Source organism: Rhipicephalus sanguineus, chromosome 1 (genome assembly GCF_013339695.2).
Source record: "Rhipicephalus sanguineus isolate Rsan-2018 chromosome 1, BIME_Rsan_1.4, whole genome shotgun sequence".
NCBI classification, from domain to species: domain Eukaryota; kingdom Metazoa; phylum Arthropoda; class Arachnida; order Ixodida; family Ixodidae; genus Rhipicephalus; species Rhipicephalus sanguineus.
This window is the reverse complement of record NC_051176.1, coordinates 117,550,280-117,574,059: the sequence shown is the minus strand read 5'-3', so window position 1 is coordinate 117,574,059 and position 23,780 is coordinate 117,550,280. Positions and strand designations below refer to the sequence as shown.

The 23,780-nt window shown below is 44.4% G+C and overlaps 1 protein-coding gene across 3 annotated transcripts in view; it reads left to right on the top strand.

Moving 5' to 3' along the window:
- The first annotated feature begins 678 nt into the window (after positions 1-678).
- The window catches only part of LOC119396577 (AP2-associated protein kinase 1), a 105,869-nt gene continuing 82,767 nt past the window's right edge, over positions 679-23,780 (top strand). For 2 of the 3 annotated variants that reach the window (XM_037663866.1, XM_037663860.1), the window contains exons 1-3: positions 680-1,403; positions 6,852-6,970; positions 10,796-10,901. In XM_037663866.1, coding sequence (XP_037519794.1) covers positions 1,277-1,403; positions 6,852-6,970; positions 10,796-10,901 — 352 coding nt within the window. In that variant the 5' untranslated portion in view covers positions 680-1,276. Of the gene's footprint in view, positions 1,404-6,851; positions 6,971-10,795; positions 10,902-23,780 lie in introns of all 3 variants that reach the window. The other variant, XM_037663852.2, reaches the window with a different exon arrangement.

Genomic DNA, 23,780 nt, shown 5'->3' with positions numbered 1-23,780 from the left:
TTCTTTTTGAGTTCTTGCAGAAAACGTACTTGATTTAGTTTGGTCAATTACTTACAAAAGATATGAATTGCCTGGATGAGAACTAATGTTCATGTAAATTATAGCTAATTTAAAGATTAAAATGGTGTGCATTATGGAATCTGCGCAGTAGGGACGGTATTTCTGCAAAGCAGAAATTCTCAGCTAAGCGTCAGTTTCGAAATATCCGTCAACGCTACGAAATAGATCGATGTTGTAGTTAACAGTCTATCAAAAGCCAAGCTTGTTATAGTGGTTTAGCATATTTTTAGGACAGACATCTCAAAGATGGTGATAGCCTTAAGAACCAGTAAGAATTTTTGATTAACTACCTGGACATTGCACGTTTTCGAGCAGGTAATCTCCAGGACTGCCTCCAGAAGTGCATCGGGAAAAAATTGACTTGCAGCAGCGTGTAGCAGCTGCCAAAAAAAGGAAAATCAGGTAGAGCATGTGTGCGCCAAAGTTCTCAGAGTGGGTGTGTGCCACTAGCTCCTATGCTGTACATTTCTCCAAAGCCGGTGTACCACTGCAAAAACATCATCACCAGTAGCACTGTCGGCATATTCCGTTGTATTTCCCGCAACTTCATAATACCGCGCTTGAGCAGACAGCAGGAAGTGCGTCATAAGTGCGGCTTCCGCTCCCGGCAATCGGTGCCGCCATGATTACTATTTCTGCTTGAATTACGAATATAAACAAGCTATTCCGAGGCCGTTGAGCATCACATTGCGCTCCGCGACGCAACACAAAAATAACCGCAGTGCATTTCGAATCTCGGTGCGGCTCGTAAGCATGAGACATGACCCGGCGGAGCGTGCCACCGCCGTGTCGAACGGAGACGTAACTGGAGATTGGCAGGAGGGGGCAGCAGGCCGCTGACGCTGGCTGGTTTTGCGGGGACTTTAGGCTTAGAGCGACAGCGACACTTGGCCGCAGGCACCGCTACGTCGGTTTCCCCGAGAACCGAATGGTCGCCTGCGTCGAGAACTTGACCGAATGTCAGGTAAAGAGCTGGCGCAGCTACATCGCGTGTCGCGACGCCCCCAGTTGGATCATGCGCTCCTGAGATGCCTTATCTAGAGCATTTCGGCCCCAGTGTGAGCTGCTGTCGCAGCTATACCAGCTCGCGGACCTTGTAGCCGCGTTGAACGGTCTTTTTCCTCGCGTGCACGGTGACAAGAGGCTTATGTTTTAGAAACTCGAGGCAAGTCTCGGCGCCGTTCTAGACGGAACGTCGCGTCTGGTTGATTTCGAGATGAAGAAGCTCTTCTCGCGCTTCGAGAGGATTGACCAGGGCGCAGCTAGGGAAGCCAACAACTTTGTCGGAAAAGTTTTCACCGTGGGAAGGCACACCGTCACAGTTGAAGACGTGATTGCTGAAGGTGAGTCACGATTACTTTTCTACGCCCACTCCCATTTCCTTGCGTCAGCCCTGGGCTGGACCAGACGTTTGTTTGTTTAAACATCTGTTTTGTGCCTTGCAAGTAGCAAATGCGAAAGTCATTGTGACGCGGAGGTGCAAATGAGGAACGGATCTGAACGGGAAAGAAAGCGTGTGCTTCCCCTGACAGGTGTCGGCTTGGGAGAAACGTTCACTTCCGCTGATCGATTGAACCTCGTTGCTGTCACACGTCGCAGGTTGCTGCGAGTCAGCCGCGACTTCAGCCCCAACGCGCATTGATGCGGAAAACACAACTGCTTCATGTGTAAAATTGGCTACGTACGATCCCCGACACTCTTGTTCATTTATTTAGTGCATCCCGTGCGGCACCGTCGGTCTGTTTCTGTACGATGTTGCCGCGGGTAACGGCAGATATGTGAATGAGATGCAACGCCTCTTCCGAGATTAGTCACACGTGCGTGCGCACGCTGCCACGATTGTTTGTGGCAGCTTGAGAAAGTAGAAGAAAATTGCTAGCGGCGCAGGTACCAGAAGTGAGCCTTGAATTTCCAATGAGGATACGCTGTGTCACAATGAGACCGCGCGTACACAGCGAAAACGGGGTCAACGAAGAATGCATCGAGAGTTGATACTCGCCCCCTCCTACTCTGTGAGGAAATGAAATGCAGTAGGGGGAAAAAAAAGTCGAAGGAATGCCTCGGGTTGCCGCAGTGCCCAAGCTGCTGGCCCTCGAACTTTTTTTTCTTGTATTGGCGTCCTTACTTCCATCCACACAAAATCCTCGGCGCTGCGATCCTTATCGCAAACAATCTTTTAAAAAAAATCGACTTCCATATCGCTGGCGTACCGGTGCACACTTTCTGATAGTTTCAGCCTTCGGTGCGCTTAGAAGCTACTGTGGAGAGGGTTTACCATTGACCTACACCTGCAGTTACAACGTGATAGTTGTCAAAGAAGTACTTCAAAGCTTTGTTGTGTTTGAGGGTTCTTTTATTAATGTATGCGAAAGTTAGCTACTAATGCTTTGTCGATATGGCAAGGTGCCATCACCACTATTTCTGAAAAGTTAGTTTTTGAAAAACTAACTGCATTATACATTGTGTCTTGTCAATTGGCCAGCGTTTACAGAGCTGCAGTGATTTCAATTGCCAATGTTGCAGATGAGATGCCAATCATCACAGTTGCTTTACACAGGGTAGAAAATAGAAATTGGACTGTGTAAGTATTATAGGGGAAGAGGAGGAGGAAGTAGGGAACAGTTTAAGTGACCAGTGTTTTGCTGGCCTTGTCTCTTTCTTGTGTTATGCAATACTGCAAGAGAAGACTTAACTAAGGTTATTCAAGAAATGTGGCTCCTTGCACCAAATATGGCTGAGTGTATAAAACACGCAGCAGGGACATTACTGATCACATTAATATTACATGAGAAAAGTGTTTGTAAAAAAAAATTGAGTGCTCTTGATTGAATTGTGGCCATGGCAGCCAAATATTGATGGGGGCAAAATGCAAGAACGTCAGGTGTACTTAAATATAGATGCACGTTGAAGTACCCTAGGTGGTCAGAATTAGTCTGGAGTTTCCCACTAACGTGTACTGCACAATGCCATTGTGGTTTTGTCACGTAAAACCACAGTGTTAAATATTTATTAATGATCCAACATTATGTTTAGGTATTGTGTGTGATGTGTTCTTTTATTATACAGGACAAAGGTGTGCTCACTGGCACTACTTGGCAGAGCATCCATTAGCACATACCCACTGCATAAGAATAAGAAGCGATTCAATATCATACCACTGTGTAAGAATAAGAGGCGATTCAATATCATATGCTATTAAGAGATACCTATGAGCTGCCCTATGTGCAGGTTTTGTGCTGACAATTTCTTGCCTGATTACACAGAAAGGAGCTGTGCTCAGTGGCACTACTTTAGTAATCATCGTTCACTACTCTCATGTGCTTGGCGAGAGGCGTTCCTTGCGCACTTACACCTGTCCTTTTTGCTATTTTTGTAAAAAAAAAGAAACAGTGGGAAAAGTGAGAGGATGTCTTGGGATAGTGTTATCAAGGCTGGAACATGTCTGCAGCTTTTTATATCAGCACCCAGGGATGTGTACAGTAGCTGCTTTAGTTATTTTGATGTGACTGTCTTGAAGGGACAGTCAAGTGTAACACTATGCTTGGACTGATGAATTATTCCTTGGGTACTCGATTTATTTCTCCATCATGTTCATTATTAGAAGAGAAAGTGAAAGTTGGCATTTCATTTCTGAATTTCATGCCAGTACATCATTACCTGAATGTCAGTGTGACGCCACGGGTTTCAGTGTTGCTTTTTCGTAATTTGGCCGCATTGGTTCAATAAAAGACTTCCTAAAACTTTCCATCTCAAGTCTGTGGTTCTCCCAGAATAGCAGTGTGGTTAATTTATATCAACTCAAGAATTATGCAGGCCCTAGGAGATGCTGTAAAAATCTCTGACATCGTGGTGAGTTCTTGCGGGAGCTTCAAAGTGGCATTGCCACATGAATTTTTTTTTTGTAAGTTTTTTACTTACCATGTGTTTTCTTGTGGCAAGAGTAGGGCTTTTGGTATTGTGAAAGGGTAATTTACTTATAGCAGAAAAATATTTTCTCTTTCATGGCCCGTAAGTTTAACTTCATGAAGTCCTTACTATTTGTAGGCATACACACTGTATTACAGTGAAGCTGTATATAACTCGGCCAGTCGTAACCCTGCAAACAGTAACTCTGCAAAACAGCAACTATGCCAACAGAAAGCCCCTAATTCAGGTCCGTGCCACAGAAATTGGGCAAACCTCACTACCAACCGCTGGGCCACATAAAATGTAAAAATTAAGAAGTCCACAGGCAAAAACGTATGTGCCACATAAAAATTCTGGGCCTTTCTGCACCTTTCATCAAAATTCTGTCGCCTCTGTAGTGTGTGCTATACAGCTTCGCTGCTCACCCACCTTTACAGAGTGGAATGGCTCATGAATTTTTATCGATCTGTTATCTTTCTTATCCGATATGGGGGCAAAATGAAATGCTAGTTGTAATGCTTGCCAATAATCAGCTTTGTCTGCTTTCATTTGTCTTGGCTCCCCGCATTCCATTGCTGAAATGTATGGCAAAGCCTTCAGGTCTATAGAGATTGCATAAGAGTGTACAACCAACTCATTCTATAGTGCCTTCACCTTTGTCACCATCATCATCCATCTTAATTTTGGTTTTCTGATTTTAAGATATATTTTTGTTTTAAAAATCTTGCGTTACTTAACCTGCTCAAGTCATTTCCACGGTTATTAAATGTCATTGTGTCTTGTAATTGTAATTCCTGTATCTTTTACAAACCATTCATGTTTCTTTTTAAGTTCAGCTTTTTTTTATGATTAACATATTCTGTGTTCTTTTAACCCTTTAATGCCTGAATTATGAAAGCGTCCAAGAAAAAAATTGTTTTTAGTTTTTCAGCTTTAAATAGCAACCTTTAATTAAATGCACAGTTTTAATATACAAAATGCAACTTTTAATGTATACTTTTAGGTATGTCGCGAATTCGCGACAACCGGCACTTAAGCCACTATGTAGCTCAATACAGGGATATGGTCAAGGCAACGCAACTATGGCTTCGCCGCATCTATAAAGTGGATCTGTGCAGGGCGACGTAACTTGGTGTCGTCATTGGTGTTAAATGCAAGTTTGACTTTATTGCCTCGCAATGATCACGTGACATCGTGTCGGCCACCGTGTCGGCCCTAGACTCCGCCACCCAGTATAGCCAACTCCTTGGGAGTCGACAGCATGACATGAGTGTGGCGGCACCGAGAAATTGATCTAGCTCGTGACGAGACAGAGCAAGTTCTGTGTTGCAAACAGATATCCCTGCTCAACGATGTGATCCATGAATCTGTCATAAAAAATTCCTTGAAATATTCAATATGAGCTCGGACAGTGTCACATTGAGGAAGAGTAGTTTTCCAGTGTGGCATTTCCTTTTGTTCTTGGCAGTGTTTCTTTTTCCACTGCACTGCATGTTTTAGAGAGGCACGTGGTTGGTCTACCGCATCTTCGTCTTCATCCTCACTGCTCGATGAAGACACTCGTGCTTGTGCAGGAGGATCGAGATCGATATCGTCGTCTTCGCTCTCACTGAGAAAGCTGTCGTCACTTTTATCTTCAAGTGGCAAGCGCATGTGAAGCCCTTTTTTTTCGATAAATAGGCTGACGTCTATCACAAACTTGTCATACCGGCAGTCATCACTGACTGACTCAAATGCCGGATGTCGCGAATTCGCGACATACCACAGAAGCTAGGATCGCGCAAGAAAAAACGTACTTCAAAACAACGTAACATGTAGTGCGCAATATATTGGATGCGTGCACACCGAAAAATTTTTATAGGCGATGGAACATACGTCTTTCAGGCTGAAAACAACGAAGAAGTCAGAACTGTTGCACGTGCTCCGCGCTCTCCGGCAACTGATACACAACACTGGGTTCCAGCTTGGAAAACCTTACATCAGATGGTGCTATATGTCTCGTGCTGAGACCTGCGTTCGCCACAAAGACATCACAGCAGGCGTTGAAGGCAGCACGCGTTTCGCGCGTTACTTGGAAGGCGTCTTTCGGTATGTCGCGAATTCACGACAACCGGCAGTAAGGGGTTAAAGTGCTAACTTTTAAATAAAATAAGAAGAGGTGAATATGTGTAGGAAACTGCAAAGAGATTCTTTTTATTAGACCTTGTACTGCATCCTTCTGCATGCACTGATCTGAACACTAAAAACAAATTTGGAATTACAATGAACTACCAGAGGATTGAATTTGTCAAAGGCCAACTAAGATTTTTCTGTCACTGTGAATGTGAATTTCAAGAGGTAATAAAAGTTTTCTAACTAGGAGTCTTCTAAATGCTGAAAGCCTTTGCACTTTAAGGAGAGCTTTAGTGCTTACGGAACGACATGCGACATCAAAACTGTGTAGCAACTGGTATATGCAGTTGCTCGAGATAACCACGTCATATTGCTACAGATCTGGCTAGTAAAGCTGGTGTTGGCTTTGATGTGAGTGCACGAGCCAATATTACACTGATGTGACATGAACTAAAGACGGTGGAAACTAATGTATGGGCATTACTTAGCCCTAAATTGACACGTTTCATTCCATGACCACTGTGCCTGTTTCTTCATGCTGTGAGTTGTGTTTAACTCCAGATGTGTGAGGCACAAGCCTGCAAGCATTGGGTAAAAGTTTGCATGCTTGCTGTATATGGTCAGTGCCAACAGTGTTCATGTTTCAAGTAATGGTGACAAGCTGCATTGCTACTGAATGCTTTTCCAGACTGAACAAACATTGTGTCAAGACTTTTGTTGAGTGTTTGGTGTAGCACAGGCTAATGTGAGTTCTTTTTTTTGTTCTATTTCAGGAGGCTTCGCCATAGTCTTTCTGGTGAAAGGATCTAACAATCTGCGATACGCATTAAAGCGTATGTTTGTCAATGAGGAACATGGCCTGAATGTCTGCAAACGTGAAATACAGATTGCAGTAAGTCTGCGTTGGATGCTTTTGTGCATGTTGAGCAGTCAGCCTTATGAATGTGTGTTGCATTATCAACATGATATGCATTATAGATAGAGCTACAGATAGCTCCTATAGATTAGCTTCGAGGACTGGCCATGCAACAGCGCTCATCTGTCAGTGAAGCAGAGAATTCAATTTTCATACGAAAAGATTGATTGCGTATACGAGGTGTTCTTTGAGAATATCGAAGGCTTTTTACATCACTTTAGGTAGCAGAATTATAGTCCTTGAGCTGAATCCGCCTTTTTCATTTTCCTGTGCTGCCCTCTGCGATTTTGGTAGGTTTTGGTAGGGGGGCAGAGTTTCGATCTGGGGCAACTGGGATTGCCAGAAGGAAAAGCCTCCGAGATCGAGATGCTTGCGGAGACCCTACCAAAACGTTTCGAGTCTTTTCCGCTTGAGGAAGGGCGCATGCGCCATGGCACCATGAAAAGGGCAGGTTGCTCGAATCATCAACATTACTTGCACAATAAATTGGAATACATGATTGGTCATTTAACAACACATCTCTTATCAACTTTTTAATTTGTTACTTTACAATACATATTGAAATATGCAGTTGTAGCCATTTAGTTTATACAAGGCATAGCTGCGTGGGAAAAATTGCAAGGATGGCACGAGCATCAAACTTGTGGTAGAAGTGCACTGCTGTTCCACTAAATTTTTTAACTAACACTGTTTTGTGCATTGAAGTGCAAAAATAACTTGAGCACCCATGATTTTTTTGTACACTTTTGGAATTAATAGCTCTATAAACTGGTATACGGCTGAAAAGTATTTCAAGTGCATGCACCTTGCAAACTAGCCAACAACAATTTGTAAGTGCAGTATGTACCGTAATGTAAATTTAAGCTAATCAGTTTATTTTTGATAATTAGCTAAATGTGTATTTCAATCTGCTGTTAACGTAATATCTACTGGTTTGAGCAAATCAAGCTCAAGTACTATATAGTCTGCTACATGTTATTTAATGTAACCGTCTCTGACACCATGTGCTCGGTATGACTTCCTGTTGGATATGCTCACGGTCGATTGTGCCTTGGAAGGACTGTTGACTGTTCGTGGCACTGTGTGTTAGGTAAAAATTTGCATTCACCGGAATATACTTTTGACTATAATTACGATGCCCTTTTCCAGTGCGTCGACTTGGGGTTGTACGGACATGCCAGCCAGTAGCAACTCACTCACTTTTAATTGATAAGCTATAACCTCTGCCCCTCACTCTGGCAATCCTTGCTCTTTTATTTAAATAAGTGTATGTAAGAATATAAATATACTCCTACGTTTCAGACTGTGATTAAAAGAGAAGCACTTTGCAAAGAATAAATTCATAGCAATGTGTAAAAATCTCTAAAAGAAGAGTTCTTGTTAAGCATTATTGAGTCGTAACATTGCTACTGCCCCATAACACAAGTTTAATGCATCCCACTTGTGTGGTAGCTGGCACTTGGAAAATGTTTGTACAAAGGTGCAATCTGTTTTAGACAAACAGGAATATTTTGCTCTTAAACGAAGTTTGAAAAATTCTTACAGGGGGCAAATGCGTAAGACTCTCAAAGAGGGCACCCGCCACGGTGGTCTAGTGGTTATGGTGCTTGACTGCTGACCCGAAGGTTGCGGGATCGAATCCTGGCGGTGGTGGCATTTCTGATGGAGGTGGAAATGCTTGAGGCCCATGTGCTTAGATTTAGGTGCACGTTAAAGAGCCCCAAGTGGTTGAAATTTCCGGACCCCTCCACTATGTGCCTCGTAATAATATGTTGGTTTTGGCACATAAATCTCCAGATATTATTATTATTATTATTGTTCTTATAACTTTTTCAAAAATATCGTCTAAGCGTTTACTAGCCAATGCTTTTTTTTCTTACTCTAGAACATTTGGTGACTTTCATCCATTAAGCATGAATTTCGGCGTATGTCGTTAAATGTTGCCATATTCATGATTGCCCCTTTTAATGTGTCATTGTAATAAGGAAAGTTTGGGTATTAAAAATAGGACAGATCTCATGCATAGGTGAGAATCGACGTAAAGCACAGTTTATATCACACAGTGGAGTGTTTAGAGTTTATAATTCCATTTGCGAAACCTCATAGCACAGGTGTCATGCAAATAAAAAAAAAAATAATTTCAGAGAAAAATTCCTTTTGTAGGGTTTGCATACCCTTAGTGCAATCCAAATTGCCTGCCCCCGAGCTAGGAGAATGTCACATGTGCCATTCCTTCCCTTTAGTGGCCACGGTTTCTTGCATAAAGCATGCTCAAAATGCAAAAGCACGGCCAAATAATGTACAAACATCACATGAATGTAACATTTTCTCTTACTTGCAGTTAGCGAGTTTCGTGATCGAGCAGTGAACACATTCAATTTGTCAGTTTCATGAATGTCGCCTTATTCCTGTTGGAATCAGGTGGCATTGTGGTACTTAAAGAAGTGTAACGTAACACATTAATGGCTGCTAAAGGGTCAAACCTTGAGAGTCTGTACATTTGGTATGTGTATTAGGTGTCATATTACTGTGGCTGTTTACATTAAGCTGTAGACTCCCTCAGCTGAACCTGTGTTCTACCATTGCATCAGCAACAGGGATAAAAATGGCCTGTTGCAAATATCCATTGCTCTGATAGTCCACATATGGAAAGGTGTATACAGGGGGCCTGTAAAGAGCCTATATTAGGATGTAATGACATGAAAATTTGAAAGGACTCGAAGGGGAAATATAGTAGATACCTAAAACTATGTATTTGTAAACGAGTTTGTAAACCATATGGATAGACGTGCTTGTGTAATTTTGTATGTTAATATGAGGACTTTATCTGATGTCTTGTTCCTGTGCTCATTTGTTTTACTTCCTGTTGACATATTGGCTATACTCTTGTTTTGATGTAGCCTTTCCTAATATTCTAAGTGCTGTACACTTTTTTATTCTTGATGTACACTTGTGGCTGCGTCTGAGATAATTTTTTTAACACGGCACATCCATAGATTTATTGCCCCATCTGCTCAGAAGATGACTAAACTAAAATTTTGAGGAAGGCTTTAGTTTAATATTACAAATGGGGCAATAAGGCTTATCGACTGTCGATGTCTCTCGCGCCTCTTGCTTCGTGACACGGTGTGTGTGCACGCGTGCGTGTGTGTTTGTGTGTGTCATGCGCATACACACAGACACAAAAAAAAGAAAATTTTCTTTATAATGCATAAGTTCAAGAGCTTCTTATCAGCCTTCATTCGGAGGACTTCAATGTTGATCACAAACTACCTTCCAGGGACAGTGACTGTAACAAACAGGCCATGATAATTATTTTTGCTAAATCAGTAACTTGCATTCATAATTAATGTTATTGAATTTTCTTATTTAAAAATATGTGGAATGTTAATCAGCACATGGCCATTTAATAACATTGGAACTTAGAGCCTTGTAATTTGCTAATAGGGCAGAAATTGACTTTATTGCACTATAGAAAAACAACTACCTCCCAAGGGGTAAACACTAAATCCAATTTAAGCTCTGCTTTTCTTTTATTGTACTCTGTTATCCGCTGTGATGGCTCCATTTCTGTGGTGTTGCATACTGCAGCAGCTGAGCTTTTAAAGTTCTATACCTCATTGGGGTGTGCATATTTCTGGGCAGGCTGAATGCCAATGCACTTAGATGCACTTACTGGAGAACCCAAGTTTGTTGACATTAATTATGGCCCTCCGTAACAGCATCGTAGCCATTGTTACTTTGGAATGTTAAAATCAAAGCAATAAATTTTGACAAAACACTTGTTTTCTATTTTTGCAGAGTAATCTGAGTGGCCACAAGAACATAATTGGCTTTGTGGATTCGGTTATCAACCATGTCGGTGGCGGGGTATACGAGGTCCTCATGCTCATGCACTACTACAAAGGTCAGTGTTTATTATTTTGCAATGTCTTTAAAGTCAGGCTTGAGTAAGGTGCTTGGTTCATTTTTCGTGAGTGAAAATGCGAGGTGAGGGTACCCGCATAAAAGAAAATCAAATGTCTGGCGGCCTTGGACGAAAGAAAGCCCATGCTTTCATGCACAGCCACCTACTGTCCCTACTTCCTGCCATGATATAGGATACAATATTTGGGTGTGGACAGTGCATCTTGCAGGGAGGACTTGTTTCTTCTGTCTCAAAACTGCACCACAAGATAACTTTTCAATCATATGTCTGTCCTATGAGAGGCAGCAATGCTTACTCATCTATGGGAAATGTCAGGTATTTTAGTGTTGTTTTTGGCATGTCATTTTTTTGTGCAGTGAATAAAGTGGCACGGTTGGTCGTTTTTTGTCAAGCCTTTGTCTGCTCAGTGCATGATTTCATGCAGTCAGCAAACAAGAACAATTTTTTAGGAGCTTCTACAAATGCATACTTGCGGCACACTTTTCAAATGTGTCCCATGACAAAGTATTAGCACAGGACAGTGGTGCCCCTGCCACTGACAAAGCAAAAAAATGTGTGCTGGTTCTGTGCTCAGTAAGTGAGCAGACTGTCTGCTGGTTGCTATGGTGCTGAGACTGTTTGCTTTCTACTCCTTGCTTCAATGTTGTGCTGCTTTTTCACCAGTTGATGCTACAATCATTGATCTGTTCAAGGGCAGCGTAAAGGGACTTCATCTGGAAGTGCTCGTGGCAGTTTATGTTGCAAAGTGGGGAACACATTGGTGGAGAGCACCTAGCACTGTGCTCTCCACCAATGTGTTCTGCGGTGATGTGCAAAGGGCAACACCATCTGGTGCCACTGGAAGGAACGACCTTTGTGACATAACAACTGTCGCTGTTATTGGCAGACACGCATAAAGCAATTCAGTGTGCTTTTTTCTACTCTCAGCAGAAACACATGGCTATGCAATTTTTTTGGGCACCTGTGTTGAAACAATGGCCACACCCCCCGCCACGTATCATTCGCACCAGAAATTGCACCACGTGACTCCATCTTTCACTTTTTCTTCAGCAAAGGACAAATTATCAGTGTTGTACCAGCTGCTGAAAGTGTTTTTGCCGGTTAAGAGAAAATTAGCATTTTCTACACAGAACAGTGTCGCTCTTCAGTTTAGAAACCTGCCATCCTGAGTGAAAATTGTCAGAAAGTTGTGAGCAGATGCACTTTTCTGCTAAATCTTATGCCACCAGTAATATGGGGATTGTGGGGCACCCAATTGCATTTGTGTGTGTGTTAATGTGTTCTTAAACCCTTGCTCCTCTTTTCCAACGACAGCAGGACAGAGCGATGGATGTGCTGTCATTTCTCAGTTGCTTTTGCCTGGAAGGTCTAATTGGCAATTACTTCTCACCCTTTCCTGATGGCAATTTCACCCTTGCTCTTCCGAGGCAAAATGCTAGATGCCCGTGTGGTTAGATTTAGGTGCATGTTAAAAAACCCCAAGTAGTTGAACTTTCTGGAGCCCTCTATTGTGGAGTCTTTTGTAATCATATGGTGGTTTTGGGATGTCAAACTCCAACAATTATTATACCTTTGCTCTTCCGGCACCGCATAGCGCTTAGTGTAGTGTGACCACATGTTGTGGGCTCAGGCTAATGTGCCCGGCTTGCTAAGGCTTAAAGGGGTCATGAACCACTCTTCCAAGTAATGATCTAATGACCTCAGTATCGGAGTGTACTGCCTCCCGAATCGATTGCCGCAAAAATTTCTCGAATCCGTCAAGAATCAGCGGAGTTACGGGGGTTTGGCGCACGCTCCCAGCGCTTTCTCTCTTTTCTCGTGCCGACAAGCGCACTGGAAGCTAGACAGGGAGGGATGGCATGGGGGAAAGAAGTTACGTCAGCGCACGTCATGAAACGCGATCGCTCTCCCGCTGTGATTCGCTTGCGCGAGTGCGGTTACCGTGTACTGAGGAGTGCGGCGCCGGCAAGTGGCGGCACCCCACGGCAAGAAGCGCATCTGATCCGAACGCCGCTCTCGATTTACGTCGGCTATCGGCCAATAAGCATGCTATGTCTCTTGCGACGTAAACGGACAGATCCGCGACGTAAACGGACAGACGCCCCGCCCACCGCCGAGAGTGAGAACCGGCCTCTGTTTGAAAAGAGGGTGCCTGGGGAAACGGCAACTTCGCGCTCCGCTTGTGGCCATTACGCGGCGCGCACGACTGCAATATTTGGCTGAGCAGTTCATAGCCGTGTCAGCTTTCCACAGGATGTGTTTTTTCAACAAGCCCAAGGGATGCGTAGCTCGGTACCATGATGGTTTACTGACACAATGGCAAGGTATAGAGATGACTCGGCTGTGGTATCTACAAAAGGGGCTTATTCTCTGATATGTACACGGGGCACGTGCAAACCAGAACTTGAAGCACTAGCGTGGCAGTCATGAACCGTGGGCAACGGCTTCTGGAAAGTCCGCCAAGTCACTTAAGACTGTCCTCAATTATTTCAGCCAGATCCTCGCTCAGATGGATATTGGAGCACACATGTCCCAAGTGACTGACAGGCAAGAGTGGCAAAGGTGAATCAGCCAAGAAAACGCAAGGTGCCGACACACCTTAGGCACTGTGGGGAAAAAAGACTCCTAGGAGAGGGCGAGAGGGGTCCATTGCTTGTGTGCTGCATTAGGGTTTTCCTTACAGTGGTTATTATTTTAAATAAACCATCACGAAAATGCAGTGACAATGGCAACACTAACATTAATTCACGCAGTGTACATCAACAGCTGTGTTATGGAAGTGCTTAAGAAAGGGGGGGGGGAGCAAAAAAAAAGCACAGGACCACAAGGCTGCTGTTCATGTCACTCCATGCTGCACTCTCAAGGCTGCTCCATGCATAGTTTGTCATTTTCCTTGATGATCTATCACTTCATTTCCATGCATCTGCTATATATTAGGCTTTAAATATTGCCTTTTAATGTTTGGATGTATTGACAGCAATGCTTCTTAAATTTAGTTGTATGTTTCTGTGGCATTATGGTGTCACTAAATTAAAATGGGCTATTTTCTAGAGGAAAAAAAAGTAAAATTTAAAAGTTATCACCATGAAATTTTATGTTACATATTGTCAGTGCACATTTCTGCAGACCATTGTGACTGGGATACAACTTTGCGGCCCTATGTTACTTCCGCCTACAACTCTTCTAGGTATGACACCACTGGCTACTCCCTATTTTGCCTGCTCCATGGACATGAACCTTCATTGCCTCTTGATACATGACTTCCTTCTGCCTTTTGATACGCTACTTCCCACTGCTTCAAGTTCAGCCATTACATACATTTGTGATGCCTTAGCGTAAGCTGATACAGCATGTCAGATCGCTCGGGAAGGATTCACAGTCTATCAGTCCTCTCAAAAAGACCACTATGATTGCCACCATGAAGACGTCTCTTGCTCCCAGGGTTCCCTAATGCTGCTGTGGTCTCCATCTTGCTGCATTGATATCATTGCCAGGTTACCAATATCTCATGAAATAATGTGAGTTGTCAATCCAGCTGAGTTTACACGACCACCCTCCACTATTGTACTCATCATGAGACTACAGCTGTATGTGCCTTACACCTCTGTCCTGCCATGAAAAGTGTTGCAAAGAGAAGGGTTCACTCGGTCGGTGGAACAAACATGACAGCAACAAAGTGGTAGAAGAGTCTCAAGGGCTTTGCATTCGTCGGGGCTGCTTCTGGTCACAAGGACCTTGTAACAAGGGCCTTGCATTTGTCGGGGCTGCTTCTGGTCACAAGAACCTTGTAAATATTTGCAAGTACACGCTTTCCCCATGACAGTGCTCTTGCACCTTTACATCTTGTAAGATAAAATAATTTTTTGTGATCTTTCGGCACAAAATATGGATGATTATAGAAAAAGCATGGAGGGAGAGGAGAGATTAGGGTTGGACGTGTTGAGGCCCACACATTAACGATGCAACTGTCTAAGATGGTTGTTTTTATGTCTGTGCCTGGTGTAGCTGTATCAAATTGAACTGCATTAATTGATGTTCATGTAAAAATATCGGTTATTTTCTGCCATGTTCCATAGAGTCAAATCCTTCGTCCACCTGTAAATCTTCTGCATGTGTGCAAGTCAATAGCACTGTCTGTGTCGCTAAGATGGATGTAGGATACAGTTGATTCTTTGTCATACTAGTTTGAGAGCCAGTTCATTATTGCAAACAGGTTTCTAAACTGCTATGTTTTTATTTTTCGGAACTGAAGCGAAACAAAACTAAAGTCCTTTTAACCTGAACCAAACTGTATCTTGCCTTGAGCTGTGTGAAGCCTCTGGCTCTGGATGGGTAAACTGCAGTTATTAATGAGAAAACATGAGCAATATGTTGAAATAGCTAGACTTCTGCAATGCTGGTATAACTGTTATATCTTGCTGTTCACCGTAGTTTTAGTGAAAGTGAAAAAATAATGAATTAAGCACAATAAAATGCAAAACGCAGTTCCTTCTAAATGTTTCAAGTTTGCTTGCCCTTATGCCTCTGAGGGCCAGCAGCTTGTTTAAATGGAAATGCTAGATGAACGGAACCATGGTATTGACTTTGTTCAGCTTTTTATAGGCACACTGCTAGTAAACTTGGTTTAAATAGAACCCATCTTTTGTGAAATTCAGTTAAACAGAACTTTTAACTGTCAGCTAGCTCTTTGGCATATCAAACAGTACAAGCCCAACAACATGTCAAACAATGATGCTATAAAAGAAAATGCTTTCCATCGGGCAGCTATAGTAATGTGGTTGTAATGGTGTTTAAAGGGACACTAAAGGTAAATAACAATTTATGTCGGAGTGAAAGCTCAGTGTATGACGTCTAAAACGGCAATATTATCAGCAGCAGTGCCCTACTTACCGAGAAATTAAGCTAAACGTATCACATGATGAGCACCACGAGTGGGACATTTTGGAAATGATTCCGATGACGTGAGAGAGTCTGACTACAATTAATCACTCGTAATCAAACTAGCTGCAATAAAAAAAGAACCTTCCGTGCATCAAGAGGCGTAATAAAATGCTGCTTGTTTGTTTCCATTTGAATCATGGAAAAAAGAACCTCTTTGGCGTTGCCATTGGGAACGGCGCGTGTTGTTCAAAGGTTCTGCTTTCACCGAACTGTGCTTTGCCTGGCACCCTGCTTCGCTCACGCGGTCGCGTCTCAGTGATAGTTTCGGTATCGCGTACTGCTGCGTGTGTTTTGCGCACTCGTGAAAGTCGCTCTGACAGAAAGTTCGAAAAAATGCCGTATGCATGGGATGTTCCCGGAAGCCCGAATGGCGCATGCCGCCAGTGCACGCCGCCGCGCAGTAAAGACGGGCAACGTTGGCCATGGCAACAGTGACGTGCGAAATACCGCTTTCAGGAGGGTGATTGAAGTGCGCTAACGAGATGCAAACCACTAAAACGTGATTTTATTTCAAAATAAGCTGTTGTGGGAAATCTCCTTTGCAGCCTTTATTAGCGCACTGCGCGATACCGTCCCAACATGGCGTACGTAAGAACAGTTCAAGCACTCCAGCCTCAGACCCACTTCTCTTCTTCGTCTTTTAGTCCGTCCAGCACGCAATTTCTACATCCTCCGCCCCGACAAATTTACTTGCATAATTCTAGTGGCGATAGTAGTTGTATCGGCCTTGTAATCTCCGCGCTGTTTGCTAATCGGATTCTGCATGCTCTAACGTGTCCATCAGTACCCTCGTATACCTTACTAATCCTTCCCATTTTCCAGAATGTTATTGGGACTTTGTCATCACGTATCAATACAATGTCATCAACACTTAAGGTGATTTCTTTCCCCTTATCTTTGCTGAAGTGGGCACTTCTAAGAGCTAGCAGGTAGTCCTTGTACCAGCGGTTCCAGAAAGCGGTTAACCTACGTTGACGGTCTTTCCAAAGGCGCAGTGTGTCTGTGCGCTTCATTGCTGTTACGTGAACTTCATGGTGAGGAAGGACTGTTAGTCGTCCAAGTGCTAGAAAATGAGCTGGTGTAAGAACTTCAAGCTCTTTAGCATCAGCAGATACATATGTTAATGGTCTAGAATTGACCACTGCCTCGACTTCTGCTAAAACTGTGCTCAGTTGCTCAAAGTTGAAGCTACCTTTTCCTAACGTTCTCCGGAGGCAGCCTTTAACCGTTCGTATCATCCTTTCCCAGAAGCCTCCCCACCAGGAAGCACGCTCAGCAATAAATTTCCACGTAATATGACTCATCGCACAAAAGTTCTGTACTTGCGCGTCTCGTAAGATCTCGTATATAGACTTCAATTCCCTGCTAGCTGCTTTAAACGTTAGAGCATTGTCGGAATATAAAACACTTGGTATTCCACGCCGTGCGACAAAACGACGAAAAGCCAGCATAAATGAATTGACAGTCATATCACTACATAATTCTAAATGAACAGCTCTAACTACTGCACATGTAAAAACAACAATATAGGCTTTCTCGGTGAAATCACCTTTCACAAACACAGGCCCGGCAAAGTCGACGCCGCTGACTTGAAATGGCTGTGACTGGGACACTCTGTCTTTGGGAAGAGGTGCTGTCGGTGTCGAAATAGCGTTAAGTCGAAATCGCACACACACAACACATTTACTAATCACTTTCTTGACACACTGACGCCCCCTAAGAAGCCAGAACCTTTCACGTAGTTCAGCGAGCATAGCACTAACACCACCATGAAGAATGCGTCGATGCATGTCGTTCACAATGAGGTGCGCACAATGCTGGTCTGGTGGTAGCAGTGCTGGGAATTTCACGTCGTCCGAAGTCGTCGCATTGTCGAGGCGAGTTTTGATGCGAAGTATGCCCCTTTTGTCCAAGAACGGATGAAGGTCTCGTATGCGCGAACTTTTCTCAAGTGTCCTGCCATTAGATAGTGCAACGATGTCTTTATCGAATGCCCGCAACTGCATGGTTTTAAGCCATACTTCTTCGCTTGCTTGTATTTCTTGAGCACGTAGGGGGCCTTCCCATTGTGGGTGGGTGTTCTTGCGACAATTGTGTATAAACCTCTTGACCCATGCTGTTATACGAACAATCTTCTGCCAGCTACTGTACTTGTTCGCGTCTAGTATGGGCTCTAATATTGTACAGTTAGACACCAATACGATCCCCATTTGTTCTTTCGCTTCGATTAATGTAGCTTTAGAATTAGCGGCCTCGTCTTCTCTCTTTGGCCATGTTTCCGGAGCTGCAGCTAGCCAATCGGGGCCATACCACCACAAGTTACTCTCTTTGAGAATCCGGGCTGACAAACCTCTTGTCACAAGGTCGGCTGGGTTGTTCTTCCCTGTACAGAGACCCCAGCAACTTGGTTCTGTATGAGCTTGAATTTCAATGACCCGGTTACAGACAAACGGCTTCCACTTTGTTGCTATAGACTGTATCCAGCACAGGCAAATGTTGGAATCAGTCCAACAGTAGTATGGAGTGCTCCGTGGTAGTGTGTCTCTTAGAAATGCCGTTAACCTAGCTCCGAGGCATGCCGCTACTAATTCAAGTCTTGGCAACGTCAGCTGTTTTAGCGGAGCAACTCTTGCTTTGGCTAGAAGCTGCTGGATGAAGGTTCTTCCAGATGCGTCTTCTGCTCTCAAATACGCGACAACCCCTTATGCATGAGGGCTCGCGTCAGTAAATACATGTAGTTGGTATCGTGTATGATCACCTTCAAGATCATTGAAAGATCGTCGGCTGATGGAGAAGTCATTAAGATATCCTATTTCTGCAACCCATTTGCACCATTCATCGCTCAGCGGTTCAGGCAGCGACGTATCCCAGTCTAGACCTTGGGTCCAGATTCTTTGAAAGAGCATTTTGGCTCGTATGGTGAATGGTGATAAGAAACCCAACGGATCGAAAATCCGGGAGCTGGTCTGAAGTACGACTCGCTTGGTATTCCCTGGACTGTCAGTCTTCAAGACAGAGTCCAAGTTAACGCTAAGCTTATCCTCTTTGGTGTTCCAGTACAGCCCGAGCACTTTGGTCCAATGAGACTCAGTCGGAAGTGTTTCTCCATTTTGCTGTAGGATGCATCGAAGCAGCTCACAGTTCGTCGCCCATTTCTGCATCTTCATGCCAGCTAGTTCCATTATCTTGTTCATCTGTTTGTACAGCTCTACGGCTTCTTCAGCGGTCGAAACGCCCAGCACTAAGTCATCGACGTAAAAGCTCTTTTTGAGCTTTGCGGCTGTTTCTTCGAACAGTGGTGCGATGTGGTTAAAGTGGTACTGCATAGTAGCAGCCAAAAGAAACGGACTCGACGTTGTTCCGAACGGCACTCTAGTCATTCCTGTTTCTTGTATTCTTGGTAGTGGTTTCCCCAAACAAGGCACCTCCTCGAACCAAAGGAAACGAAGTGCGTCTCGATCTTCAGGTCTTATGTAAATCTGTTAAGAACGCCTTCTGCACGTCGGCGGTTATGCCATATACTTCCAAACGGAACGAGATAAGCATTTTGAGAAGGTTTGCGTTAAGGTTTGGCCCTTTTTCCAGTTCATCATTCAAAGAATGTTCCCCTGCTCCATGGGAAGAGGCGTCGAAGACAACTCGGAGTCTTGTCGTTGTAGAGGTTTCACGGATCACTTCATGATGAGGCATATAGTAGACCTGTTCATGTGTCAAGTTATCAGTGTCGATCTTCTCGGCATGTCCGTCTTTCTCGTACTGCCTAATAGCTTTATCATATGCTTCGAGTGTTTCTTTCTTCTGTGAAAGCCTGCGTACTAAAGAGTGCAATCGTGAAATGGCGACTTTGCGATTATCAGCCAAGTTGCACTCTGCCGTTTTCCTAGGTAGCGCCACTTCATAACGCCCATTTCGGAAACCGATTGTGTCAGTGAACCTTCTTAAGACGACGTCGTCTTGCTTCAGAAATGGCTCTTCAACAATACCAATGGCATCCAGCTCCCAAAACCGTTGTAATGGGTAAGAGATGTCCTCCTTCTCGTGCACGTCAGTTCGCAGCACGCAGATATTGCTGCAGGTATATTGGGTGGTTTGTCCCTCGACGGACGACGGTCCTTGGAGAGTCCACCCCATTCTCGTGTTAATGGCAATTAATGCTCTGGTGTCCGAGTCCCACCGTACTTCGCTGTTTTTGGGCATTAGCTTCCACAGCTGGTCGGATCCAATGAGAAGACTTACCCCGGGTTCGCAAGTGACGCTCGGGAAAACAACTGCACCTGCTAATGGTTTGCCTTCTGCTATGATGACTTGCAGAAATTTGTTTGTTTGTGGGGCTTTGATCATGTCGTCACAGATGAAAGGAACGACAACAGCCTCCATTTGTACTGATGTGTTGTCGTGTTGGTTCCGAAGCAAAAAGCTGACGACCTTTGCGCGTCGGGTGAGTTCCGATCGCCCTCGTCCAAATGTGCTGATCACCAAATCGATCTCCCGTATCGGCGTTAGCCTCAGCTTCTTACTAACGTCTTCTCGTACAAACGTTCTCTGACTGCCGTTGTCGTCATCCATGCTCGAAACGTCTGGAGGAGAACTTCGGCGTTAAGTCCAGCAGTTGCGCCGTTCGTAGCAACATGCATAGCAGCGTCAGAAGTATTTCCAGTTGCCCCCGCGGTACACATTGTAGATGCATGACGACGTTTGCATACTTTGCATTGTACTCTGCGGCGGCAGTCGCGTGCCAGGTGTCCTTTTGCAGTACACTTGTAGCAATGACCATCCACTGTGAGCAAATTGCGCTTCTCTGCTACGCTGAGGTGGCTAGTGCATTCCTCAGTAGTGTGGTCAGTTGCCGGACAGAAGACGCAGGGCGCGGAAGAACCGTTTGTCCTGTTATGAAGCACCCTGGCAGACGGAGGCGACAAAGGCTTTTGGGAGCTCTGAGTAACATCGCTACGAGTGTTCATGAACCCTGGAGTCGAGATCTGTGCGCTTCTCTCATGGCACTCCACTTCGATCCGAAGAAAGTGCAGCAAACGCCCCATCTCCTCGTGCGAAGATTGTGTACTGCAGGCGTCAGTTGAAACGGAACGTGACTCCCTGCTCTCCTGTTTATAGTAGTCAACTACTATGTCAGCAGGGATAACTTTCAACAGTACTTCGCTCAGCATGGCTGCGTATGACACTGCGCTAACTCCAAGGTTCGCGAGTCCTCTCTGGTTCACTTGTACTTCGTCGTACAGCTTCCACAAGGCTGATACGTCGCTCGACGACCTGACGGGTTTTAGTGTGCGGAGCCTCTCCAGGTGCTTGTGCTCGATTAGCTTCGCGTTCCCAAATCTTTGTTTTAATATTTCAAGTGCGTCGCGGTAAGATGAATCTGTGACCTGAATTCCGGCGACTGCTTGAGCAGCGGCTCCGTCGAGTAACGACACAAGATAGTGGAACCGATCCGTGTTGGACAAGCTCGGGTTATCGTGCACGGAGTGCCGAAACATGTCCCAAAACCGCTGCCATCGAGTTAAACTGCCGTCAAAGCACAAAAGTTCTGACTTGGGCAATCGTGCACCAAACTCACGTTGAGGTCGCGTCGGTTCCCTCTCCGAGGTCGCTGGTGGGTCCTCCTCAGTAGTGGTTGCAGGCGGATGCGCCGTCGAAGCCGGTGAGGAGACCTTGAGCCTGTTCATGTGGTGTTCGAGCTGGGCCAAAGCGCTGGTAGCAGCGTCTTCATATTCCATAACGGAATCGTAGTCTTCTGCCACCTGCTCGTCTGTCAGGAAGGTTTCCAACTCGGCGTTCAGCGCAGCTAACTCCGTCTGGACCGCCTTTAACCGGCTGTGGAGGACGTGAAGCGTCGAGAGCTCGAACTGGTCTGACTGTACGAGCTGATTTACCTCATTCACAATCCTCGTACTCTGGGATCGACGCGAAGCCCGCTTGTTCTTGGCACGCTCCATGACGGTCTGGTTGCAAGAAGAGACTCAGTGCAAGAAGTCTGGTTGCAAGAAGTAGTCCCAGATCGGAAGCGACAGCTCGTGGGATGAAGGCCGCGGCTTCCCGAGTCTTCGGCACCAAAATGTTGTGGGAAATCTCCTTTGCAGCCTTTAGCGCACTGCGCGATACCGTCCCAACATGGCGTACGTAAGAACAGTTCAAGCACTCCAGCCTCAGACCCACTTCTCCTCTTCTTCGTCTTTCAGTCCGTCCAGCACGCAATTTCTACATAAGCATTTCCTTGGCACAAAAGTAGCCCTACGAGGTTTCTGGACCGCTATTTCAACAATCAACGTCGACTTAATATTTGCCTTTAGTGTCCCTTTAAATAATGAAGACTTTGTAAAGCGAGTAAATGATCCGAGCAGGAAGATGCTAAGATGAGCACAAACCCTAAGATACATTTTTATCAGAAGTTCTGCAAGCTCAGGGCCTCTTCGAAATTGAGTGGTGTCTGTGTGTTTGACTTGCTCTCAATGGCACATTGTAACAGACATGTAGGATGTGTTCACGCAGTATTTGGGCTTCAAGCATGCATATTGATAGGCACTGTTACGAATCAGGCCAGCTTGCTACTGCACTGCATTTGTTCTGCAATAAAGACATGACAAGTGTTTAGTTGTTTGCGAAGGGCACTGCTGCATTCTGAGCACCAAAGGCATTTAGGCCTTATGGTGATAGGAAAGGTTGTGCAGTGGTGTACGTCAAAGTAACTTTCCATCTACTTCAGAGAGCATGTCATGTGATGAGCAACTATTATGGCAAATATATTTTGGAGAAGACTTCGGTATAAACAGTCAGTAGTGATGGTTTATAGATGGCAGTATGAGACAGTCGAGTGAGATTTTATTGGAAAATAGCCCATTGAAAAACATGTCATAATGAGACATGCTTTTTTAATTCAGTTTTACTTAGAGGATTACAAAAGGGGCTCTTCGTAGTACTCTTGTGCAGCCAAGTGGCTAGCAGTTTTTTCTTTGTATAGTGTAACTTAATGCGCTCTTTAGTGTTTCTTAATCTACGTGTGCCATCATTCAGTGTTTGCTGCCTTCTGCAAAATATAATTCATTGACTCACTGTGTGCTTTATATACTGTATGCAAATGTATTTTGACTATCTGTTAATGGTGTTCGTAAGTGGAATTTTCTAATCAAATCACTCAGGGACATACGTGGAAAGACAGGCTCAAATATAGCACTAAATATTGAATTTCCTATCGTTTGGATGAAGTGCATCAGGAAGAGGTGCAGTTGAAGCTGTATTATAAACAAACTTGTTTGTGAAAACATGTAATACAGCTTGCGACTGTAAATCTAGGTGAATGAGTATGTGTGTAGGGGTACTACTCTCGGTTAGGTGCACAGAGTTTGGTTTGCTATGTATTCATGCAAGCCATAAAATGATTGGTGCACCATTTTCAGTAAAAGAACTAAGTATAATACTGGAATGCCATATTCATGTGTAGCCTCCATGAGGCTAACAGGGTGACAGGAACTGCCAGGCATTTTTCACTCTTGCTAATTTTGCAAATTTTCAGGCTTCATTAAAAGAAAAGAGCTGTTGCTTATCAGATCAGTGTAAGTTGTTATGCAGTAAGTTCGCTGTGTAGGATAGCTCATTATTTGGTACTTTTTTTTAACCCGAAAGTGTTTTATGCTGGGGACCACCAAGTACATCCGTCACGGATATGACGTTGATAAAATGGACGCCAACGGGTGAGAAAGCAAAAACCAAGAAAAAGATACCCCGCTAGGAATCGAACCCACGACATTGCAGCTGCGACGGCAAGCGCCCGACGCCCTACCGACTAAGCTAACGCGGGAGATGCGAGACACGGCGCGAACGCGCCTTATATCTTTCACACATTCTCTTTCGCGGCGGGCGGAGTGGGGCGGTGCCGCCGTCTGTGAGATGTGAAAAGGAGTAATG